Source organism: Ictalurus furcatus, chromosome 5, assembly GCF_023375685.1.
Source record: "Ictalurus furcatus strain D&B chromosome 5, Billie_1.0, whole genome shotgun sequence".
NCBI classification, from domain to species: domain Eukaryota; kingdom Metazoa; phylum Chordata; class Actinopteri; order Siluriformes; family Ictaluridae; genus Ictalurus; species Ictalurus furcatus.
This window is the reverse complement of record NC_071259.1, coordinates 9,084,167-9,109,363: the sequence shown is the minus strand read 5'-3', so window position 1 is coordinate 9,109,363 and position 25,197 is coordinate 9,084,167. Positions and strand designations below refer to the sequence as shown.

General features: G+C 40.3%; 1 protein-coding gene across 24 annotated transcripts in view; it reads left to right on the top strand.

The window, feature by feature from the left end:
- Window positions 1-25,197, top strand: part of LOC128607639 (membrane-associated guanylate kinase, WW and PDZ domain-containing protein 1-like) — a 151,704-nt gene extending 126,507 nt beyond the window's left edge. For 10 of the 24 annotated variants that reach the window (XM_053624681.1, XM_053624680.1, XM_053624674.1 and 7 more), the window contains 11 exons: window positions 2,338-2,372; window positions 5,101-5,368; window positions 8,849-8,940; window positions 9,260-9,452; window positions 10,643-10,966; window positions 12,149-12,355; window positions 14,245-14,332; window positions 14,560-14,614; window positions 16,200-16,343; window positions 19,169-19,307; window positions 23,641-25,196. In XM_053624681.1, the coding sequence (XP_053480656.1) occupies window positions 2,338-2,372; window positions 5,101-5,368; window positions 8,849-8,940; window positions 9,260-9,452; window positions 10,643-10,966; window positions 12,149-12,355; window positions 14,245-14,332; window positions 14,560-14,614; window positions 16,200-16,343; window positions 19,169-19,307; window positions 23,641-24,626 (2,531 nt within the window). In that variant the 3' untranslated portion in view covers window positions 24,627-25,196. Of the gene's footprint in view, window positions 1-2,337; window positions 2,373-5,100; window positions 5,369-8,848; window positions 8,941-9,259; window positions 9,453-10,642; window positions 10,967-12,148; window positions 12,356-14,244; window positions 14,333-14,559; window positions 14,615-16,199; window positions 16,344-19,168; window positions 19,308-21,086; window positions 21,176-23,640 lie in introns of all 24 variants that reach the window. The other 14 variants (XM_053624690.1, XM_053624682.1, XM_053624679.1 and 11 more) reach the window with 6 other exon arrangements.

Here is a 25,197-nt window from a genome sequence, read left to right as displayed (position 1 = left end):
GTGGCCAAGACCATACAGCGGTTTAACAGGACAGGTTCCACTCAGAACAGGCCTCACCATGGTGGACCAAAGAAGTTGGGTGCATGTGCTCAGCGTCATATCCAGAGGTTGTCTTTGGGAAATAGACGTATGAGTGCTGCCAGCATTGCTGCAGAGGTTGAAGGAGTGGGGGGTCAGCCTGTCAGTGCTCAGATCATACGCCGCACACTGCATCAAATTGGTCTGCATGGCCGTCTTCCCAGTTAGGAAGCCTCTTCTAAAGATGATGCACAAGAAGGCCCGCAAACATTTTACTGAAGACAAGCAGACTAAGGACATGGATTATGATAAACTTATTTGGTTCAGATGGTGTCAAGCGTGTATGGCAGCAACCAGGTGAGGAGTACAAAGACAAGTGTGTCTTGCCTACAGTCAAGCATGGTGGTGGGAGTGTCATGGTCTGGGGCTGCATGAGTGCTGCCGGCACTGGGGAGCTACAGTTCATTGAGGGAACCATGAATGCCAACATGTACTGTGACATACTGAAGCAGAGCATGATCAGTATGCAGTATTCCAGCATTATAACGACCCCAAACACACCTCCAAGATGACCACTGCCTTGCTAAAGAACCTGAGGGTGAAGGTGATGGACTGGCCAAGCATGTCTCCAGACCTAAACCCTATTGAGCATCTGTGAGGCATCCTCAAACGGAAGGTGGAGGAGCACAAGGTCTCTAACATCCACCAGCTCCGTGATGTCATCATGGAGGAGTGGAAGAGGACTCCAGGTGCAACCTGTGAAGCTCTGGTGAACTCCATGCCCAAGAGGGTTAAGGCAGTGCTGGAAAATAAGGGTGGCCACACAAAATATTGACACTTTGGGCCCAATTTGGACATTTTCACTTAGGGGTGTACTCACTTTTGTTGCCAGCGGTTTAGACATTAATGGCTGTGTGTTTGGTTATTTTGAGGGGACAGCAAATTTACACTGTTACACAAGCTGTACACTCACTACTTTACATTGTAGCAAAGTGTCATTTCTTCAGTGTTGTCACATGAAAAGATATAATCAAACATTTACAAAAATGTGAGGGGTGTACTCACTTTTGTGAGATACTGTGTGTGTGTGTATATATATATATATATATATATATATATATATATATATATATATATATATATATAGGGATTGGAAAGAATTCGATTTTTGCACTCATGCAGTTCTGCAAACTTTAGCTTTGTAATGTGAATGTAGCCTGAAAGTCTGCAAGAGCATAAAATGGGAAGCGAGCCAGAGAAAAGGAGCGGAAGAGAACGAGAGAGAGAGAGCACTTTTAACATTTAATGACTTAGGCGAAGAGCGATTCAGAGATGTGTACTTTATGAAGAAAATGTGACTCGAACGGTTTTGAAAGGTTCCAGCGCAGGACTTCTTTTTTTTTTCCCCCTCCGAACCTCTGAAGTCTCCTCTGAGTAAGAAATATATAAAGAATGAATGCGCGTCTTCTCTTGCTGTGAATATGAAACTGAATATTCATAAAGATGCCGGCTGTGGTGTATATTATGTAAGCAAGAAGTAAGTGGCATTACACACGCGTTCAAATAGATGCTAATTTACCATTTTGAATTCAGGAGTCTGTAGAAGTGTCCGGAGATAGAAGCGCGTAGAAATGATTGCGATTAACCTGCGTGCCTGATTTTATTTCGTTTGTTTTACAGAGCCATCCCAGACTGATGAGATGCGAGTGTGTACATGTATATGTAGATTAGAATGGGAAGTGGAATATTGAAAACTTGTGTGTGTGTGTGTGTGTGTGTGTGTGTGTGTGTGTGTGTGTGTGTGTGTTTTAGGTGAGGAAGCAAAAAGAGAGACAAGGGGCAGGGGTGGGTATTACCACGAGAGGCGGAGGGTGTCTTACTCTCAAAGCCGTGGAGGCTGTCTAAAGGACACACACACACACACACACACACATAGGCAGGATAGCGTGTGCAAACAGGCAGTCAGCGCTCTCCAGGACATAGCAGCATCCACACATATACACATTCCTTCGCTCATTCTCCTCTCCCCTCCCTACTTTGCTCCCTCGCTGAGAATCAGAGATTGGTGGAGAGGCATTCCAGCGTCACAACCGTGCCTCCTCTTCATACATGCTCCCAAAGCACAAGGAGAGCACAAGAGAGAGAGAGGGTGAGAGAGAGAGAGAGGGGGAAGGAAGCAGGGAAAGAGAGCAAGCGCTCGGCTCCTTGGGTTTCTGAGGCTGGACACTTGTTTGTCAATTATCTCTTTTTTTGGGTAGAGGGCAGGACTGGGAAGAGAGGTATTAATGCTTTCTCTTTCTCTGTGCCGCTGTTTCACAGGGGTGGTCCAGGCCAAGAGGAGTCCTAAAGTGGTGGTGAGTAACATCCTCAATGTTCCGTCTCTCTTCTCTTTATCGTACTTCATCCCAGTGGTGTGTCCTATTCACTTTCCCTTTAATGAGTGTTTTTAGTCTGACAGTAATACTGGAAAAGTGTGTACGAGGTGATGCAGTAATAGTGAGAATAATAAACCTGTAGAAAAATCAATATCTTCAGATATGAATAAAGTATATTATATATATATTATATAGAAGTCATGTAACACTGTGAGTTCTATAGAAATAAAATGTACAGGTTAAGGTCATTGTGTTGCCTGCCTTCTCCTCTCCTCTTTTCTCTTCTCCTCTCCTCTCTTTTCCTCTCCTCTCATATTTTCTCCTCTCCTCTTTTCTCTTCTCCTCTCCTCTTTTCTCTGTTCCACTCCTATTTTCTCTTCTCCTCTCCTCTCTTCTCCTCTCCTCTCTTTTCCTCTCCTCTCATATTTTCTCCTCTCCTCTCTTTTCCTCTCCTCTCATATTTTCTCCTCTCCTCTTTTCTCTTCTCTTCTCCTCTCCTCTCTTTTCCTCTCTTCTCATATTTTCTCCTCTCCTCTCCTCTTTTCTCTTCTCCTCTCCTCTCTTTTCCTCTCCTCTCTTCTCCTCTCCTCTCTTTTCCTCTCCTCTCATATTTTCTCCTCTCCTCTTTTCTCCTTTCCTCTCCTCTTTTCTTTTCTGTTTTCTTCTCCTCTCCTATCTTCTCCTCTCCTCTTTTCTCCTCTTCTCCTCTCCTCTCTTTCCCTCTCCTCTTTTCTTTTCTCTTCTGTTCTCTTTTCTCATCTCTTTTCTTTCATATTCTCTTCTCCTCTCCGCTCCTCTTTTCTTTTCTCCTCTCTTTGCTCTTCTTTGCTCCTCTCAGCTTTTCTCTTCTCCTCTCCTCTGTTCTTTTCTCTTTTCCTCTCCTCTTTTCTCTTCCCTTCTCCTCTCCCCTTTTCTCTCCTCTCCTCTTTTCTCTTCTCCTCTCCTCTTCTCTTTTCTCTTCCCTTCTCCTCTCCCCTCTTCTCTCCTCTCCTCTCCTCTCCTCTCCTCTCCTCTCTGCCCTGGTTTCCTTTCCTCTGTTCATATGTTCACCATTACTGTTGCTTTTTGAACTGCAAGTGTCACAAGGAGACTCATCTTCATCTGCGCTACTTTCAATGTCATTACTCGACACTGCCTTTCCTCCTCTCCTGTTCCTTTTCTCCAATAAGAGCCAAATAGTGTGAAAGTGTGTTTGTAAGTGGACAGAGTTAGAGGAAAAAGAGACGGTTTAATCATTCAAAGAAATGGTTAAAAAAATCAAGATAATGATAGAAGTCTTAGCATTGTTCTGTTTTTGTTTGTGAATTTGGTTTTAGCCCCCACACCCAACCCAGATCGTATGTGCTGAATCATGCGTCTGCTCCCAAGTGACCACGCGTGATACGCTCCTTAACATCCCACCTTTGTCTACGGAGACATGAGCCTTTATTATCTCTGGTTTCCACCTTCACCTGTGCAAATCAATATACTGCATTGCATTGCAGGTTCAGGTGAAGCAAGCTGATAGTTTAAAACATAAAGATTAGATGTGAGTAGTATTTTGTGTATTTGAGTCATTTTTGAATTTCTAAAAGGGTTTCAATCGTCACTGGTGGAGATGATTAGAAATGTTCTTTCTTTTTAAATGACTGAAAAGCTGAAATGGAACAGTTTTAGAATTCAGGAGATACAGCTGAATGTCATATACAGTGTAATATATTTAAATTTTATGAATGAATAAGGTTTGCGTCAAAGTCTTTGTAATTAGTGCTAACTCTGTGAGTCATGGTTTAACCTGAGAGATTGAGAGAAGGAGTGAAAGACAAGGAGTCAAATAAGGAAGAGAGAGAGAGAGAAGCGGATGTGTAGGCACTGTAGTGCTTTTAGTTTCTGACCAGGGAGATTGCTAAGGTCGATTATTTATGTTTTAGGAGCTTACTTTGAGAGCATCAGCTCTGTTTGTTGGTTGAGTCCCATTTTGTGTCCCTGAGCCCCACAAGAGCAGCAATACATGGAGCATTTAAAATCTAAGGATGCTTTTGTACTTATGTGCAGGACTTTATAATCTGAGCCGTCATCTGTTGTTTTGGTAATATTTATTCAACTAGATGGAGGTCAGGAGGGAGGGAGGGAGGGAGAGTCAGGTGAATATTTCTGTAAAGAACTGAAAGACGTGTGTGGGTTTCAAAGCAACGTGCGTACACACATTTTCGCACACACAGATATCCAGATAAAAAGGATGGCCTTGCATCTCATCCTTCTTGTCCTGTTCTCCTTCTTTTCTTCCCTCTCATTTGTTTCGTGGCTTTGTCTATCTCCAGACTCAACTCAGTAACTCCAATATCGTCTGATCTGTCTCGGTCCATCAGTCGTCCTCTGCAACTCTCTCTGTGTTGCCTCTGCTCGTAGTTTTCACTCGCGCCCAAGTCAGAGGCTGTTTCTCACTCACGGTCTGATGTTCTGGGGCAGTTCTAAAGAGCTTTGTTGAAATGGGAAGTGAGTTCAGTGATGAGTGCTGGCGAAGCAACTCTCTCTCTCTCTGTTTCTCTCTCCACCTTCACCCTCCACCCCAGGGTCACTTGATGATTTACATGCAGTTGCATCAGAGAAACGTAGACATGAGCTGACTTCTGCTATTGCAAACCCACGTTTCTCTCTAACTTGTCTCTCTCTTTGCCCTCCCCCTCCAACTTTCCATCTCTCTCCCACCTCTCTCTTTGTCTGTCAGCAGTTGGAGAGGAAGGACAGCCAGGGAAGCTCTCAGCACAGCGTGTGCAGCCACCGCAGCACCCACACAGATTCACCGGCCCGCGCCGTACCTGCTGTGCCCCCTGTGCCCACTGAGACGCTGGCAGCTCCGCCCCCGGTGCCACCTCCTCCGACCCAGCCCCTGCCAAGCTTGCCCCCATTGGAGCCACCCACCAATGGCACCCTTCAGAAGAAACCCGATCCTTTCAAGATCTGGGCACAATCCAGGAGCATGTACGAGAGCCGAAGTGAGTCACGTGAACATGGTGAAAGCACAACTATATCACTAGTGGCCATTTTGTTTGTAATAACTTATTACCTCATGATTTTAAATTCTTCCTTGCTATAATTTCCCTCAGAAGTCACAGGTAAAGACAAAAGCGTGTGAAGTATTTCCACCTCTAGGGATCTCAGCTTCTTTTAGGCTGAAGAACATGCACAGTCTTGATGTGTCTTTATCAGCCAGTCTCGTTTATTTCACACTCAGATCAGAAGGATGAAGTAGATGTCTTGTCACAGATCAGTCCAGAGCATCTTTATGAGTTAATTCTCTGTTCTACTGTCACTGTGTAAGTAAACAGGCAGAGAGATCATCAATCACAGTTTTATAACAATTGCACTTAAATTAGACCTCATTTCTCTGTGATATTTAACGTACCAGGTCTTGCCACATGACGTATAATACCTTCTTCTTCAAATATAGTGTCTTGTTTAAGTTTGACATTTTTCTTCCTTTTGGTTTAATGGTGCATCTAGCATATTTCTATGTGAACCAAGGTGGAATGTTAGATTAGATTATATTTCATTATCTGTTTTAAACATACTTTCCGTGCTGAACGGCAGTTTATGACTCCATATATACTTTTACTGTCTCTGGTTTATCATTTTATGGCCAGATAAGCAGTCAGAGCTTTTGATACGAGAACATAAACACACAGTAATCTTGCCATTCAAGTTGTGAAAACATTCCAAACTGGAATCCAAACATAGACGCATTTTTAAGTCTTTGTACATGGACCACGTAAAGGCAGTGGAAACAAGATAAAATCATTGGAAATATCTCAAATGTGTTGGTAAATAGCTAAGCAAAGTGCTCTTGTGAGTAAAATGACGCTGTAATTACACTTAGCTTTCACTGCAAATGAAACCATACAATTTCACTCTCACATCACAACTGCCAACTCTAGAGAGAGAAGATTAACATCATCTTTCCATATATTAATATGAGTTCACAGATGCCCATGATGAGTGAGGACAGAAGGAAAGAGGAAGCCCATCCTTCTCACACAGAGAGCAGGGTCAATTGTGCTTTCTCTGTCTCCTGGTTATTCACACTTGTGGCATTGTCACAATTTTCTGTCGCGCCACCCGTTAGAGCAGGTTTTGCCCTATTAAAAACAGCACTGTGTCACAGTTTGTGAAATCTGAGCTCGGAGAAAATATTCATCACAAGAGTGAAAACCCCAGAGATGGGTCTTTTATGTGGAATGTCATTTGAATGTAGCACATTATGAACTTAATAGTATGGCACCTTAACACACAGGAAAATATTCTCCGGAGATTTGTATGTTGTGTAAAAAATAACTAGCAGAAGATTTATTTTTTCATAGTAAATATCCTATGGTTGTGTAGTAAATGTAATGTGATGATCTTTGCCGTTTCTGACATGGTATTTAGGTATATGGTATATAAGCAAGACTGTAGGTCTTATTTTGGGTAGAAATTAATATTCTGTTTGTGTGCTTGTTTTTACGAGATACATTTTTGATATAGAATCTACTAATGAGGTCTCATAACTGCCCACTCTTGCTCTCTCTCTCTCTCTCTCTCTCTCCCTCCCTCTCTTTCTTTCTGTAACTCTTTTATACATTATGTATGACCCTTTCACGTCCTCCCACACATTGGTAGAGATGATATGAGAAGCAAGGCTCAACTCTCAAGATTTGATGAAATCTTGTCTTATTCATGGCTGTTCATTGCAGTAGTGTATTACAGCAAAATAGCTGGTTAAAAATATAAAACCTGATTTGCTTTCTATTCTATAATCCCTCTGTGGTTAAACATAGAGCAGGAGTGTTAAAGGTGGAAATGTATGGTTATGTCACTAAGAAGTGCCAGTGTTAAAGATGAGGATTCATTTACTAATTGTGGTCAATTGGAAAGGCAGTGTGTAGGAGGAGATATTTTCCTTTATATACAGTATGCCGCTTGTGTTGTCTGCAAAAGAGTTCTGAAAACTTAAAGCGTGCACTCTGTTATCTATAATTCATCTGGAATTGTATTGTAGCTGTTTCTCAGCTCAGGTCAGAATAAGTTCAGCTGTGTGTGTGTGTGTGTGTGTGTGTGTGTGTGTGTGTGTGGGCATGTATGTTTTGCATGACAGATTGTTCACAAATAGAAGCATTTGGTCCCTTCCGAGTGTCCACGGATGCTGCCAACACCCAGTCAGGCCTGTTAAACGATCAACGAGGAGCAGCTAGGACAGTTAAACGATCGGCGCTGGGTTTTGGGGCATCGGCCAGGCGCTTTAGACAAGCTCTTTAAGCGACCCGTGCTGAGCCTCCTGTGGGGGCCGTTTTGCTGTTTGTCCGTGTGGAAACTTGTGCCTTGCATTCCGATTGGCTTAGATCCTGCCCGTTTTGCTCATTGTGAGGCCTGATTGGACCAGATAAAGGCCAGGGGCAGGCTAATGAGATGTGGGAACTGGGACCCATCTGCTGAATCTTTGTCCACCTCACAGTCATTCACACACGTGTTTCTGAATCAGTGCCAGTTTAATTCCCCTACCGGCCTGGCATTCTTACACTTTTGGACTGGAGTCCCTTTCTCACCTTCCCAATGTGCCCAGTCATACAAGTGCATTAATGTCTTTGCCCTCTTAATGAATGATGATAGGAATACATGGTAAATGTGCTTTTATTGGAAAAAGTAAAAGAGCTAAACATTTTTTCAGGATAGAGATGCTACAGTTAGGCATTGCAATATTTAGCTACACAATTATATAAATACTCCATAATGATCAGTATGAATGTGTGTGTGTGTGTGTCTGTCTATCTGTCTGAGCTTGGTACAATGATACATAAATCCTTAGAACTTATTGATAACAGGCACAAAATTACAAAGTAGTAATTTTTACATTTTTAGTTTCTGTGATTTCTTGAATTTTACTTCGTACAAGTTTAACTTGTATGTATCTGTTCTGGTACATTTATATATGTATGTGTATATATATATATGTATCATGGTTGGTTTGTTATAATAGCAGGAAGCTATTCTTAACAGCTTTCTATTCTAGCTTTGTTTTCAGTTCTCCACCTCCATGTCTTCCTCTCTGACCCCATTTTAGGATCTCTAGAGAGACAGAGAAGATATGCATTAGGGTATGTGTGTATGAGAGTGAGAGCAAAAAATAGCAATTGAAGGAGCAAGGAGTGTGCACGTGTGTCTGCAGGACTGAAAAGCCTTTATTGTGATATTTTCAATATACATGTTTGTATGTGTTGCTAAATAAAGCCTTACATCTTGTGCTTGTTTTGAGTGTGCCTCAGGTATAAGTGAAAAAAATGTTTGGTTTTTATTTTTATTTTATATACATCTTTTAGATTTCTCTGTTGTCTTTAATCCATCCCTTTGGTCCTTCCCTTTTGAATTGGAGTGCATATTGACAGTATTTAATACTGGCTTATTCAATCATTCATTCATCAATTACTGATCATTGTATATTTTAGTGCCGGATTCTCAAGAACAAGACATCTTTCTCTGGAGAAAAGACACAGGATTCGGCTTCAGGATCCTTGGCGGGAATGAACCTGGAGAACCGGTGCGATGCTCACACACTTTGCTGTTGTATAAATCTACGGACCTGTACTGTCTTACTTAGAAACTAATTAGTATTCAACGTAAATACATGTTATTTCAACAGCTTTGAAAATAGCACCCTTGTTCAAAGAGAGATCGATAGTCTGATTTTTTTTTGTCCAGACATGCCCAAAGTATACGCGCAATGTGTTTATGGCCACACGCCTAGCTAATACTTAACATAGCATATTTATTTGATTGACTGATCTAATAATTGAGACTGTGTTATTATTAACACAGAGGCTAATACTGTGTGCGTGTTTGTTTTATTAATGTATTAGATCTACATTGGCCACATAGTGAAGTATGGCGCGGCAGATGAGGATGGACGCCTGCGCTCTGGGGATGAGCTGATATGTGTGGATGGAACAGCCGTGGTGGGCAAATCCCACCAGCTGGTGGTGCAGCTCATGCAGCAGGCAGCCAAGCAGGGCCACGTCAATCTCACAGTCCGCCGCAAAACAAGCTACGGAGGTACTCACACATATTCAGAAAAACACACACCGTCTTCCAGGTAGATCTGTTTTCATTTCGTTTAAGTTTGACTTAGTTTGGCTTGAACTGAAGACAGAAAAAGAAAAAAGAAAAAACAGACAAGCGGGAACTTTAAGAAATCTGAAGTAGACTCATTAAAGTTAAAATGTGATGCAAGTACTCAGTATTATGAAAGATTCATACATATAAAAGGTACATACACTCAGTTGCCAATTCATTAGGTTATCACCCAGCTTATTCCTACATATGGTACACCCATCATATAGGTCATTTTATATGTTAATAATTATTGACTGTAGCCCAACTGTTGTTGTACACAATTTGTCAGCTCTCCTCTACTTTGTCCATCAAGACCGTCCAGATATTATTTAGGTGATGGATCATTTTCAGCGCAGCGGTTACTTTTACATTGACGGTGATTTTACATAAAATTCTTAATGGTGCCATCGTGCCGAACGCTCGATTCTGACTGGGCAGGAGGTTTCAATTCATTTTCTCTGACAGACGTTTCCCAGCTGCAAGGTCTATGTTTATGCGCTTGATCTAATACATTATCATGTCACAGGACTTACACATGGACCTTACACATAGCAGACGCTTCACATAAGCGGATTAATAATGTGTAATTGTTGATATGGTGTAGTTTTTTTGTGAATCAACGTTTATTATAAAGCATTTATGAAAGGAGTGGGCACTTTGTAACAGTAAGAGATAAAGCTTTAAGTTTCCTGACACTTCAGGAAAGAGGAAAAAAGAGTGAGGGCCAGTGAGGGAACAGCTGTTTATAGCTGTGATGACAGGAACTAACTTATTTCTGGATGTTACACAGCATTAAACATAACTATAGATGAATGAAAGGTTGATGTTTCGTTATAGTTAATGTTGGCTTGTTGCTGTGGTGTAATATGTATAACACTTTGAGACATGCTGTTACTGGAAAATAATCAACTTCTGGCTGGTAACGTTACATCTGCTTTGTGTCAGGGTTGCATCACACCACCTTTATGTTGATTATTTACCTACGATAGCCTATGATATCCTTCCATTGCTGCTTCTCTGTTGTGTCATCTAAGATTGCATAATAAAATAGCAATACAGTTCTAATATCAGTTCTTTCATCTAAATTTTTTGTAACAAAATGTGTTTCTTTTTTTTAATTTTGTGCGCAGTGTGCAAGGGTGAGGGAGACGTGCCTCCGTCCCCTGCCTCGTCTCACCACAGCAGCACTCAGGCACCATCTCTGACTGAAGAGAAGCGCACGCCGCAGGGCAGCCAGAACTCCTTGAACACAGTCAGCTCGGGCTCAGGCTCCACCAGTGGCATTGGCAGCGGTGGTGGAGGAGGAAGCGGCAGTGCTGTGGTGCCCGCCATGGTGCCCGCAGTACCCACAGCCCTACAGCCGTACGACGTAGAGATCCAGAGGGGCGAGAACGAGGGCTTCGGCTTTGTCATTGTCTCATCCGTGTCACGGCCTGATGCCGGCACTACGTTTGGTAAGAGCATGTTGCGTGTGAGTGTGTGCTTTATACTTATATACAGTACAAATAGTCCGTCCTCATCACACATTCAGCTTTCTCAGCGAGGGCAGAACTGCTGTTTACCAAGTGCAATTCGTAGCTGTCCACACCACTTATGTAAATCTATGGGTGATGAAATCATGTCAATTAGATAGTGTTAGTTTAGAGATGGAGAGCGAAAGTGTGTGTGTATGAGTGTATGTAGTGTGTGTATGTGTTGCTGCAGTGTCACCACAAGGTCTCGCTGATGATCCAACGACCCTCACACTTCTGTGGAGAATCATAATGATCTCATTATCATAAGCTGAATCAAAGTTAATTGATGAGTGTTTGAATGGGCCACAGCAGATGCTGTGTTTCTGCACAGGGACTGTGCTATGGGACTGCTGTGTGTGTGTGTGTATGTGTGTGTGGTCATACAAGGCACATTGAAAAGTATTACATGGTGTACTTGACTTATACATATGTTGGGGCTTAAGTAAGTATAAATGACAAAAAAGAAAAATAGCACCGTGAGACTGCGCGCGCGTGTGTGTGTGCGTGTGTGTGTGCGTGTAAACATGTCAAGAAGTTCTGCTGACACAGGTGTTATTCTGATTAGATTTGTTTTACATGTCAGTAATTTTACATGTCTTCCACCACACACGTGCACACAGAAACACTCCTGTAACCATGATTTACACCTCTACACCTCCTCGCCCACTCTTATACATCAACCAGCTGTTTGATTTAAAGGTATGCATGCACAGAGCATTAAATTAAAAATGCACACCTCTCTACAGCATTGGGAGATGAGAGCTCTGTTCCACCGAATAATGACTTCCAGTGATTTGCCTCTTGGTACAGGCTTAATTACATGTCCAATTAACTGTAGTCTGATTGGACTAGACCGTATGATTGGATGATGAGTGATATGAGTGGAGTTGGCTTGGTTGCTTGGTGAATTAATTCTGTTCTTCGATTTTTCTCCCCTTTCTCCCTTTTTCTCTGCTTCTTCAACCTCGGGAAACAATTGATGGCCTCTGTCTCAAACTACACCTTTCTATTCATTGATATGTTCTTGTACCTTTGGTTCTTCATCATTTTGTGCCTTTCTGTCCTCTATCACATGCTAACACACACACACACTCACACACACACACATTGCTGTTGATGCAGCAGCTGGAAATGCATGTGTGGCCATGCCCCATAAAATAGGGCGGATCATCGAGGCCAGTCCAGCGGATCGCTGTGGGAAACTGAAAGTGGGCGATCGCATCCTCGCTGTCAACAGCTGCTCCATAACCAACAAATCCCACTCAGACATCGTCAACCTGATCAAAGAGGCTGGGAACACGGTTACACTGCGCATCATCCCAGGAGACGGTGAGTTTTAAACCATGCATTATCATGTTTACCGAGCTACTGAAGCACACATGTCCACTTTCATTACTTGAAACAATGAACCCAAACTTTATATGCAGAACCGTCAGTTCTGCCTAAATAGGAGAACCGTTTTTAGTTAATCTCTTACTGGAAACTAGGTAAATTGTGTTCTCAAACAAGATTACTGAATTCTTCCCTGAAATAACTTGTTATTTGCATAAAGACAGCCTGAAATCAGACATGACTTTTTCCCTTGCTAGCTCGAATCTTTGGTCAGATTTTGCATGATTCAACTATACTAATAGCTTAACAAAAACCCAAAATTACTTTTTTGTCCGTAACCTTCCACTAAAGTGCATTACAGACATTTTCATGCCTTTAAGTGGCGTCTGACGTTGCACTATGCCACAGTGATAATCAGACACAAAAAAAATAGAATCTAATCAGCAAGCACTTTTCAAGAAGGCCATTCTTCAAGCAATAGTATAATACAAAGGAATCATTGCATAGTTTTAGAAATGTAGCTCGGTTTAGTCTGTTGTAATTGGCAGTAAAATTGTTGTTTCAGGTTGTTTCCACCTGAAACTACTGATTAATGGTTGTAATATTTTCATTTTCTAACAATAATCTTCAACTCACCCCTTCCCCCCCATCCCCCACCCGCTCATGACTTATTATAATGATGGTCATTAAAATAAATGAGTTCCTCAAGCTGTTGTTATGGTGATGTAATGATGCCACCTGTAAGGCCCTGATGTAACTACAGAACTTCAGCACTGGAACTGAAGCAAATTCGCCTGCCAAGAACCATGTCTTCTGCTTTGGAACATGAATATGAACGTGGAAACAAGCTATCCAATTACTGATGTAGATCTCCTATCATTCTGGATCTCATTCTGTCAGGATTTGCAGAAATGACACAATGTTCAACACTGCAGTATTAGATAATTATATATTCTTGTTTAGATTGCTCTGTTAATCCTGCTTCAGAAGAGTCCCACTGATTATAATTCTGACCCTAATTTAACACACTGGTGTCTAATATACAGAGTTATTTCATTAGATGGCAGATGTGTCTGTGTAGAACCTTTCCAAACCTGCTTCGGTTTCATTGCTGACAACATTCTCAAACCAATTCAGTGCAGCGTCGTGTTATTAACCGAAATCAAAAAGGAAAATGTCAAGAGCGTACATTTATATTTGTAGGTAAAGAAATAGAGAAATTTAGACGTACATGATCATTCAAGCAGCACAGCAGTGCAGCTCGTGGAGTCTGCTGATTAGCTGAGTGCAGACATCTGTAGACCAGTAAGAGCGTGTGTGCACTGTCATTCAACTCTGCCCAGATTTTAAATGTCTCTGTGAGAATGAGAGAATAGGGCATGCTGCACTGCATGAACAAATTTTAGCTGTAGGATTGTTGACTGCACACACAAACACACACGCAAAGAGGATGGCAGTTTGTGTTAAAGACTATGACAGGAGCAGCTATTTTTATCCCTGTCACCACAGGGGAATAGAGAGGGAGAGACCGCAAGAGAGAACTTATTGCAGGGTACCAGAGCACGGGGAGACAGAGTGGGTGTAGGGAATAATGGAAATAGAGGGAACTGCAATAGGAGAGAGTAATTCTGAGCTCAGACCTGAAGTCTGTGAATGAGTAATCATCCAGAAAAATAAAAAAAAAGTATTCATTCATCTTTTGAAACTAGATTTATTTTGTCATAGAGTCATAGAGGCCTTTTCTTTTTCTTATTTGAGGAGTGAATTAAGATGTTTTAGTTCGTTTATATATCTTGAAGCCTGCTAACACCATTTGAGTAAGTTGTTTGATACTCACATGTTATAGTCTCCCTGGTGACGTGAATTTATGTCTCTCTAAAACAAAGAATCTTCAAATGCCGCCCTGCTGACCAATGCCGAGAAGATTGCCACAATCACCACCACACACACACCTCAAAGCAGCAGTGAGACCAGGTGAGTGAGAAGCGTACGCATTGCCCCACGCGTATCTGAATCAAATTACATTCATGGCTACAAAACACAACCCACACATACACACACACACACACACACACACACACACACACACACACACACACACACAATACTCAGTATTGTGTATTTTTGTTAGATTTTGACAAGCTGAATGATTGGCTGCTTTAGGGTTGTGTATATAGTTATCCATCTTTATTTCCTTACAGAAACAACAAATCAAAACAGGCTCCGCCCCAACCTGGAACACAAATGTCTCATCAGGTAAGGGCTACACATCTCTCCCATGTGCTGATCTGAGCTGTGCCTTTGTTTTGTCCTGTAATATTAAGGCTGATGTTGGCAGGAAACCTGTGTTGAATTAAATATTCATCAGCAAAACACAAACTAATGGAATAACTTTAGGAAGAATGGTGTTCATCCCTCCAGTACAGTTCCAGAGACATGTAGAATCTGTACTAATGTGCATATCGTCATTTCTCTATATAACTCATATACATTGGAACGAAATGTTGTTTCTTTGGGAACATGGTGCAAAACATAATGCAGGAGCTTTATGTGTACATAAAGTGCATATACAGATACTGCAAATACACAACAGTGTGATATATAATACATAGAACAGTGCAAAATATAGAGTAAATACTCAGGACATTAATTCATAGGAAAAATACTTGGGATAGTACATGCTATCTAACAGAACAGTATAGGAGTCAAATACTTGTCTGTAAAGTTGAGACTTTACCCTAGTGGTGTGAAACATACGACCTGCAGGCTGGGACCTGTAGATGTTGTTATTGATGTGTTGGGAAGTGTCTTGATTTGTGTGGTGTATGTTGGGAAGTGTCTTGATTAGTCCAGGTGTGTGTTGGGAAGTATTTTGATTAGTCCAGCTGGGTGTTTGGATGGGTCTTGATTAGTCCAGGTGGGTGTTGGGAAGGGTCTTGATTAGTCCGGGTGGTTGTTGGGAAGCGTCTGGATTAGTTCAGGTGCATGTTGAGAAGGTTCTTGATTAGTTCAGGTCCATGTTGGGAAGGGTCTTGATTAGTTCAGGTGCATGTTGGGAACAGTCTTGATTAGTTCAGGTGCATGTTGGGAAGGTTCTTGATTAGTCCAGGTGGGTGTTGGGAAGGGTCTTGATTAGTCCGGGTGGGTGTTGGGAAGGGTCTGGATTAGTTCAGGTGCATGTTGAGATGGTTCTTGATTAGTTCAGGTGGTTGTTGGGAAGGGTCTTGATTAGTTCTGGTAGCTGTTGGGAAGGGTCTTGATTAGTCCAGGTGCATTTTGGGAAGGGTCTGGGTTAGTCCAAATAGATGTTAGGAAGGGTCTTGATTAATCCAGGTGAGTGGTAGGAAGGGTCTTTATTAATCCAGGTGAGTGGTAGGAAGGGTCTTGATTAATCCAGGTGAGTGGTAGGTAGGGTCTTGATTAATCCAGGTGAGTGATGGGAAGGGTTTTGGTTAGGCCAGGTGAGTTTTGGGAATAGTCTTCATTAGTCCAGGTGAGTGTTGAGAAGGAGCTTGACCGGGACAGCAGTGTGTTAAGTATTGTTTGAGTCATCTGACCACATGCTGACTTGTGTTAAGACATCCAAGGCCAAAGATCTGTTTACTACTTTAATCATATCTACACCAACTTGCTTGGCTCAATAAAACTGAAAATATTAAATATATGTCATTTGAAAAAAATTTGTTCAGTGCCCTTCCTATAGGGAGGATATACTACTGTACCTTGCCCTGATGTAATTTTGAGGCAGTCTTCTAGCCCTGATGCTGCTTTTAGCTTGATTTCTGTTTAATGTACGTGTGTGTGTGTGTGTGTGTGTGTGTGTGTGTGTGTGTAAATGCAGGAAGCTGAGTATTACTCTGTGGACCTGGAACGAGACAATAAAGGCTTTGGCTTCAGCCTGAGAGGAGGGAAAGAGTATAACATGGACTTGTATGTATTGAGACTTGCAGAAGATGGAGCTGCAGTGAGAAATGGCAAGATGAGGGTGAGACTGGGTTTCATATTTAGGTCAGCGGTCAAGGGTTACCAGATCCTTCTGGACCTTCTTGACTTTTGGCATAACTCTAAATGGTATTAGTTACGAAGGTATACCTTAATATTGATTAATTACATTAACTTTTTTTTTGGCCAAACATGGCACACTCCAGAATTGTTGGTACCCTTATGAAATTGAGCAAAAAACACACCAGGACATTGTATGGTTTTATAAAATTGTGTTGTTTTCAAACGCTGTGCATGTGGACTTCCGTCTTCAACTCTGACTACTACTGGGGTTCAAATCCAGAGACTGAGATGGTCATCGCAAACTTGCATTTTCTTTGTTTATTTATAATAGGGTTCCAATAAGTATGTTTTAATATGAATAAACTTTTTGAAAGCTCTACCTATAGCCAAGTCTGAACCTCCTGGCAGATGCAACCTGGTTCTGGGCTGAAATATTCTGCTACTTTACATAATTCATGACGTCATCAATCGTCACAAGAATCCCTGTATCACCGAACACAAAATAGCTCCAATGATCCCCCACTGTATTTTACACTGGCTATCAGATGCATTTCCTTGTATAACCCCTGGCAAAAATGATGGAATCACCACACATGGAGGATCTTCACCCGGGTCTTTTACTCTGTAGCAAACAAATCACAGATATGACACAAAGCAATTTTTGTTGAATAGTGGTACATTCTGGCTTTGTGAAACCTACTTAAAATAAATTAAATTGAATTGTTTTAATTAAAAATCAAGTAGAGAACAAATTATGGAGTCATCAACAAAAAAAAAATCACAATTAGTACTTTGTTGCTGCTCTCACTGAATTCTTTGAAGCATGGATTTCACTAATGAAAAACAATATTATATATAAAATATCCTTCACGCTGTATCCAACTTTCTCCAATAGAGGTTAACAGATCAGCTTTGCAGGATGGAGCCTTGTCATAGACCAATTTTTTAAAATTTCCACCATAAATTTTTTATTGGATTGAGATCCAGACTGTTTGCTGGTCATGTCATGGAGTTGATCTGCCTTTCCTGAAGAAAATCTTTAACACTCTTTGCTCTATCGATGGAATGAGAAAAATATCCAAAATTTCAATGTACACCTGTGCATTGACTGTTGAGGTCTCCCCTGGTCCTTTACTTGACCTGCAACCCCATATCATAAATGAGTGGGGAAATTTATTTTCTTCAGGCGGTCATCTTTATATGTTTCATTAGAACACCACCAGACAAAGTTCCAGCATCATCTCCTTGGCCAACGCAGATTTGTGATTGATCACTGAATATCACTTTCATCCAATCATCCACACTCCATGATTGCTTCTGTAACCTTGTTTTCTTCTGTTTAGGTGTTAGTGCTGGTTTTTGTTTAGATTTTCTATATGTAAATCCCATTTCATTCAGCAGATTTCTTACAGTTCTGTCACAAATATTGACTCCTGTTTCCACCCATTTGTTTTTGATTTGTTTTGTTGTGCATTTTGTATTTTCAAGGCATATTGCTTTGAGATTTCTATCCTGATGTTTGCCATCTTCCTTGGTCTACCCATATGTTTATCTTTTATAACCTTCCCATTTTGTTTATACTTGCACCAAATTTTAGACACAGCTGTCTGGGAAGAACCGACATCTTTTGCCATACTCTGTGTTGGATTTCCTTCTTGAAGGAGTTTTATAATCCTTTCCATTGTTCCAACTGACAACTCTCTTGTTGGGGCCATGTTTCCTTTCAAAAAGTCCAAGGTTAAGGTCTGTAGGCACTCTTAATGTCTGTAAGCACTCTCTTTTAGCTGCAGACTAATTTGCGTTTTTAGACTTGCGCTGGTATTCGTTTAGGAATGCAAATTCCATAATTTTTTCCACTACTTGATCTGGAAAAAAATATGCCATTCATTAAAATAATTTAATTAGTTTGAGGTATGTTTCACGAAGCCACAATGTTCAGCTTTTAAACAAAAATTGTTTTGTGTCATTTCTGTACTTTGTTTATTTTCTAGGAAGCAAAAACCCCTGTTGTGGTGATTCCATAATTTTTGCCAAGGGTTGTATGCCGTCCCTTTTGTAGCCATTTTGATCTCATCTGACCACAACACATGATGCCAGTAGTAGTTCTAATAATGCTTGAGGAAGTTCAGGCACAATATTTTATGAGATGCTCTCAGCTTGTTGTTATGAAAGTTGAGTTTCACTGGTGATTTTGGACCATGACAACCACAAGAATCAATTATATGCTGTAATTCTAAATCTATAATATTTGAGATCTTTGTTCGCTCCTTTATCATCCTCCTCACTGTGTGGAGGATCAGTGTGCTCATGGGCCCAATTCTTGGCAAATCTCCGTAGATATGAAACTTTTCGCTATGGCCCTAGTTGTGCTTAATTGTAATTTTAACCACGTGTTCTCAAATCCATTACCTGATTTTGTGTGGGTCAACAGCCATCTGTCTCTGTTGTGCTGAAAGTTATTTGGTTTTTCCCATGGTAATGGGCGACATAGAGATTTTACATGTGTGCAACCTCATGTTTATACACCAGACAACATGGTTAGCGGCAACAACAGAATCCCTGCGGACTGAGAGCAAAGGAAATAAAAGTTTTTGAAGAGTACCAGTTTTTTGTGGAAAATTTTTATTATTTTATGCAATGTTTATTTTACAGAATAATGTGTGTTCATTTTTATGAAGGGTGCCACTACTTCTGGGTGCCTTTGCTAGAGGACTGCTAGTTTCTGCTTCCACTTACATTTATGTATACCTGAATTTCATCTATCAGAGAAGTATGTTTTTATGTTTACAATCTTCTGGCTTTCAGGTAGGAGATGAGATTTTGGAGATTAATGGAGAGAGCACTAAGAACATGAAACATTCCCGTGCCATCGAGCTCATCAAGAATGGTGGTCGGCGAGCGAGATTGGTCTTAAAGAGAGGTGATGGCTCTGTGCCTGAATATGGTGGGTACATCTGATATACATATCATTTTTCAGATAATTATTTTTATTTCTGTTGTTATCTTGTGTCCTCTAAAATGTTCTCTATATCTCTAATCTTTCCTTTACTTCAATTTATCTTGTATTGAACTTTTTTTTAATAGAACACAATGTCCACATTGTTATCAGTTACCTGTTTGTTTTATAATTTCTTTAAATATAAGACTACCTTTAACTGAAATACTCCCCTCCCCCCAATTTCTTTCTTTTTTTCATGCATAAAAATGTGATCGATAAAGTTTATAAAATGTGTTATTATTAAGTCAGTTTGCTGATAACCAACACTACATGTTTACTGACAAAATATTTCATTAGTTTGAAGTCTTGACCAGGTTTTATTTATGTATAAACAAAATCAAGCCTTCAAGAAGAACTAAATCTAAAGTTTAAGTCTGCAATAAAACGGAACATTTTACTTTCAAAATACAAAAAGAAATTAAGAATACATTGTACTTTTCTATTCTTTTATAGTTTTAATTTTGTAATACAAATTTTCTCTTTGTTATCCCATAAAAATACAATTTACAAGTTTATTTCTACAAGTGTCACTTATAAATGTTTTTCCTGCAGTGTACACTTAATTCATTCTTTCTGTTTGTACCGTTAGGCTATTTTCCGAGAACAGTGTTCATCTGGTGTTAGAGGTGTGCACGGGACTGTTGTTTAATAACTCACGCAGTTATTTTTGTATATTGTACACTGCAATACATCCTCAGGATTCGAACTCGCAAACTCCAAAAACATAGGGTGAACACTTTTCTGCTCCGCCACTCAGGTGTCGTATCCCCAACCTTAAGGCCAGTTTATACTTGACCCTTGACTTGCATGTGCAGAAACAACGGCAATAAGAAAAGCATTGTTCACACACACACACAATCTGGAAGATTAAAAGACATCCACTAGCTGGCACATGAGAGCCAAAACATCTGTCTGTGTGGTTTCCAAGTCAAATTAAAATGTTTAGTGATTTTATGCACAGACCCGTTAAACAATACAGAGGGGCTCTGTTTTTCTTAAAAACTTCCCACTGTCATTATGATTGTTGTCATGAGCATTGTCTCTGACCTTACCTTTAAAAGTATTTAATAATCTAGAAAATCCAAAAGATTGGCACGTAAGACACACCTTTTGTTTTGAGCTTTTTAAATTTCACACACTAACGGTAATAAGAATTCCAGTTAGCGTTAGTACTCTGTAACAGTCGGAAAAGTTCATAAGTATGCGATTTAACGTTAGTTTTGTGTGAGTTGCAGACACAGTGGCGCGTGGTGATCTACTGTCTGGTATTGCACCATTCAAAACACATAGCATTCATTTCTGAGGATGTGCACAAGCGACGCTTCAAACAAGCCATCTTGCGTATGCATAAACAGCTAAAACCAAGTATAATCTAGCCTTTATTTGGTTCTATTTCCCAACTTGTAGTCAAATGAGTAAAGCTCAATTTACTCCAGACAAGTTAACATGATTCGCAGTGAGCCATATTTAATACACTCCTATGTTAATTAACGTGACCTTTCTTCCTCCCACAAGCTTCATATCCGACTGCCTGCTTTTTTTTTTGTTTTTTTTAAATCCTAGTCTCAATGCACCTGGTGTAACTCATAAAATCAAAATGAAACTGCTCTCAGTTTTCTCTGTTTGTACTGAAGATCTAAAGATTTCTCCTCCATATATTCTCTTCTATGTGTATCTCTGGTCTTTCTCATTTTTTGCTGGGCTCTCTGTCTCTCTCTGCCTCAGCGATGATGGCTCCCCATCTCGCTTCATGTCTAAGGAATGATAAACTAGGAGAGCCCTGCTTCTACCTAATGGGCCAAAACCAGACCACGGTTTGTAGCGCGCCATTTGTATTTGTGATTTTTCCCTGTCATGCTCGTTAAAGCCTGTGGATTTTGCTTACACCATCCCAACCCCTCACCACGCCACACCACCTCACCTTTGCTGCGCTTTCATTTTGCTATTTTACCCATAATACACTGCACTGACTGCTGACCCATTGCTGGAATCCATAAAGCAGTATGGATTCATGCTGTTGCAGTTAGCATTTCAGCTCACAGGTGCATGTCAGCATAATGCTTGTGAATATGATGTTGATGATGTTTATGCTAGTTTGTCACCGCACTCTTCCCCTGAGATTGTTCTTGACTATGCCTGTAGTTGAGTCATCTGTCACCAAAGGTTCACCAGAAGTGTAACTGGTATGTAGATATTGTATGTGACAACAAAAACAATTTTCGTATTTTTTTTCTAATCCTGTTGTCACCCAGTGAGTGTTAAAACCACATTTCATGTATTTGTAAAGCATCACAGAAGCTCTAATTATGATTATGAAATTAACTAATGCTATCATTATGTACAGTTGTGCTCATAAATTTACACACCACTTGCAGAATCTGCAAAAATTTTAATAATTAAAAAAAAAATTATTAATAATAAAAAGAAGAAGAAGAAGAAGGATCATTAAAATTGCATTTTGTTTTTATTTAGTACTACCCTGAAAAAGCTATTTCATGTAACAGATCTAGGCAACAAGGCACAATAATAACTGAATTTACACAAATGAACCAGTTCAGGAGTTTACATACCCTTGATTCGTAATACTGTGTGTCGTTACCTGGATGATCAACGACTGTTTTTATGTTTTGTGATAGTTGTTTGAATCCCTTGTTTGTCCTGAGCAGTTAAACTGCCCACTGTTCTTCAGAATAATCCTCCAGGTCCTGCACATTCTTTGCTTTTCCATCATATTCTGCATATTTGACCCCTTTCCAACAGCAAATATATGATTTTGAGATAAATCTTTTCATACTTGATCGACTCATACACGACTATTACAAAAGGTGCAAGCATTCACTGATGCTCAACAAGGCAAAACAATACATTAAGAACCAGGAGGATGTAAACATTTTAACAGGATGATCAGCGTAAATTGTTATTATTTTGTTTGAAGATCTTATATTTTTCATTTAGTAATGCCCTTCAGAAGTTACACAAGATATTTACATGTTTCCCAGAAGATGAAATAATAACAATTTACACCAATCATACTGTTGGAGGATGAAGAACAGTTTAACTGCTCAGGACAAACAAGGGACTCATGAACAACTATCACAAAACATAAAAACAGTCATGGGTCATCCAGGTAATGACACACAGTATTAAGAATCAAGGGTATGTAAACTTCTGAACTGGTTGATTTGTGTAAATTCAGTAATTATTGTGTCTTGTGAGTAGATGTAAACATCTGTTATGTGAAAAGGTTTATCAGGGCAGCACTAAATAAAAAACAAACTTCAATTTTAATGATCCCCCTTAGTATTATTATTTTATTTTATTTTTAATTATTAACATTTTGCAGATTCTGAAAGGGGTGTGTAAATTTATGAGCACAGCTGCATAATATAACAAATTATATTGGATTTATCTGATTAATATCTGGTATAATATTACTTGCTACATAGTTTTTAATGAGAGCCTATTAATATTTAATAATTCAGTAAATATCATAGTTTAAAGGTTTAATAGCCCATGATGTTCATAAAGCAACAAAAATATTAACTTATTAGGTCCTGTTTTTATAGTGTTACCCAGTTAGTTAGTATTCATTAAGAGCATGTTTGGTTTGCTATAATCTATGTTTGCAGTACCTGCACGTGTCGATTGTTAAAGGTAGGAAGTATGGATTTTATCTGTTTCTACATGACAGTTGTAGCAAGTTCCTCTGCTTATGTCTTTCCTCTGTGTATCCACAACCTATATATAGGTTGGAAAAAAAAAGTGTTATTTTGAGTCACAAGAAGGCTTTACACACTGTGTGTTCCCACATTGCATGAATGTTCTGTCATTTGTCTGTGATGGATCTGTGAAAGATATGTGTTGTTGGAATGTTGTTTTTTTTTTTTTGTTCTCAAGCATAACATCACTTTGTTACTGGAGCACTAGTTCTACATGTCTCTGTTGTGTTAGTGAGTGCATTAAACACTTTAGAAATTGGCCAACACCAGCATTAACTTATATGACATAGAATAATGACTAACACCAAAATGTATCTTGTTTTAAGCATGTATGATCAGTTAGACATTGTTTATTCCATCAAAAAGAAATTTGATAGAATTTGAACATTTGATTTAAACACATGTTTAACTAAGGACATTTGACAGAAAAAACATTTCATGTTTGGAATATTCTTTGAGATTTAGACAGCACTGTCTGTGCGTAAAACACGAGATGTAAATATGTCATTTATTACTATTTCTGTCTAAGTAATTTAAATGTAAAATATTCTCCTTTGCAGACGGGCCCAATGACGGGTACCCTGCCCCACCCGGGCCACAAAATATTCCGGAAGTGAGAACGCTGCTGCCCAATGCCCGCTTTCACCTCCCATTGGAGAACAGCTACACATCAGAACACCACACAAACCCCTGGTCCCAGGAGCAGTGGCAGAGAGGTAGAGGGCATGAACGAGAGAAGGATCTGGGTAGGGAGGAGTACAGAGGCAACACCCATCACCCCAAACACCCTCAGAACCATACCTGGAGCAACAATCGTGCTAATACCCGAGGTGTCCACTTGCCCTTGCATTCCCCTTCACGTTCACCTGAAAACGACAAGAAGAACTCTGGCCGCAAAGTCAAGAAATCTGAGTCAGAAAGCGGCATCGCCAAGCTCTTCAAGACGCTGAGGAAAGAGAGTGGCTTTGGGAAGAAGCCCACGGACCGGGAGGCTCGAGGCCGCCATCGCTCCCCAGAAAGAAGGAAAGGCACAAAAACACGCCGTGGCTCTTTGGATCGCTCCCCAACACGTAAAAATGGCTCTTCTCCAGACCGGCGTAGGGCAAAATCCATGGACCGAAGGGCAGAATGCTCACAACGTGATTATTCTCCAGAACAAGGCTCTCATGGTTCTAATCACATTTTAAACCGACAGATCGGAACACCGGAAAGGCATTTCCAGCCCCAGCAGAAATGGCAGCCACAGACACCCAGCCGGAGCTACCAAGAAGAGGGCTACCTCACCTCCACTCCAGAGAGACCCAATAACGGCCTAAAGAATGGGCTTTCTTCCTGCGAGCGGGAGGAGAGGTATTGGAGCAATGGCACACCGCAGAGATCCTACCGGAGAGAATCAGACAGCAGCAGCAATAGCAGTTACCTTGAAGAGGCGGCCGCTCCCAGGCTGAAGGATTACTACAACGCCATGAAAGCCAACACCACGATCTCAATTCCCCAGTCCAAGAGACGGCTTTACAAAGAGAACCAAGCCGATCTCAGCATCTGAGCACGGGAAACCCATAATCATAAACACTCACCCAGCTGGATAGCTGATAATATCACACTGGTTTTAAAAAGCCTAATGAGGTGACTGATTGATTGTTTGAATGAATGGTAAAAGGAGTGACTGATTCTTCAATTGGTTGATTAATAAATTGATTAATTGATTGCACAGTCGACTTATTTTATGTCTGCACATTTTATCCCAGGACAAGAAAATTCTGCAGACCAGCCACAAACACAGCAACAGAACAATCTTATGTCTACTTTATTCATTTTGTTTGTTTGTTTGTTTTATATCTCTACAGTGTTGTGTTGATCAGAGAGTGAGGTTTTGTGCAAATAGGTGTCAGATCAGTCAAGAGAGCACGTTTCCCCCCCTCTGTTGAACTTGCATTTCATTTTTGAAGTAATTTTTTAATTCATATTTTTTTAATGCTATGTGTCCTATATATTCCTCATAACTGCAATTTTAGCAGACCAGAGCACAAGGGTGTTTGTACATTTTATGGATGAATACATGTGTTTACGTATGTGCGTGATCATCTCAAGTTAAGGCAAAAATTTATATATATATA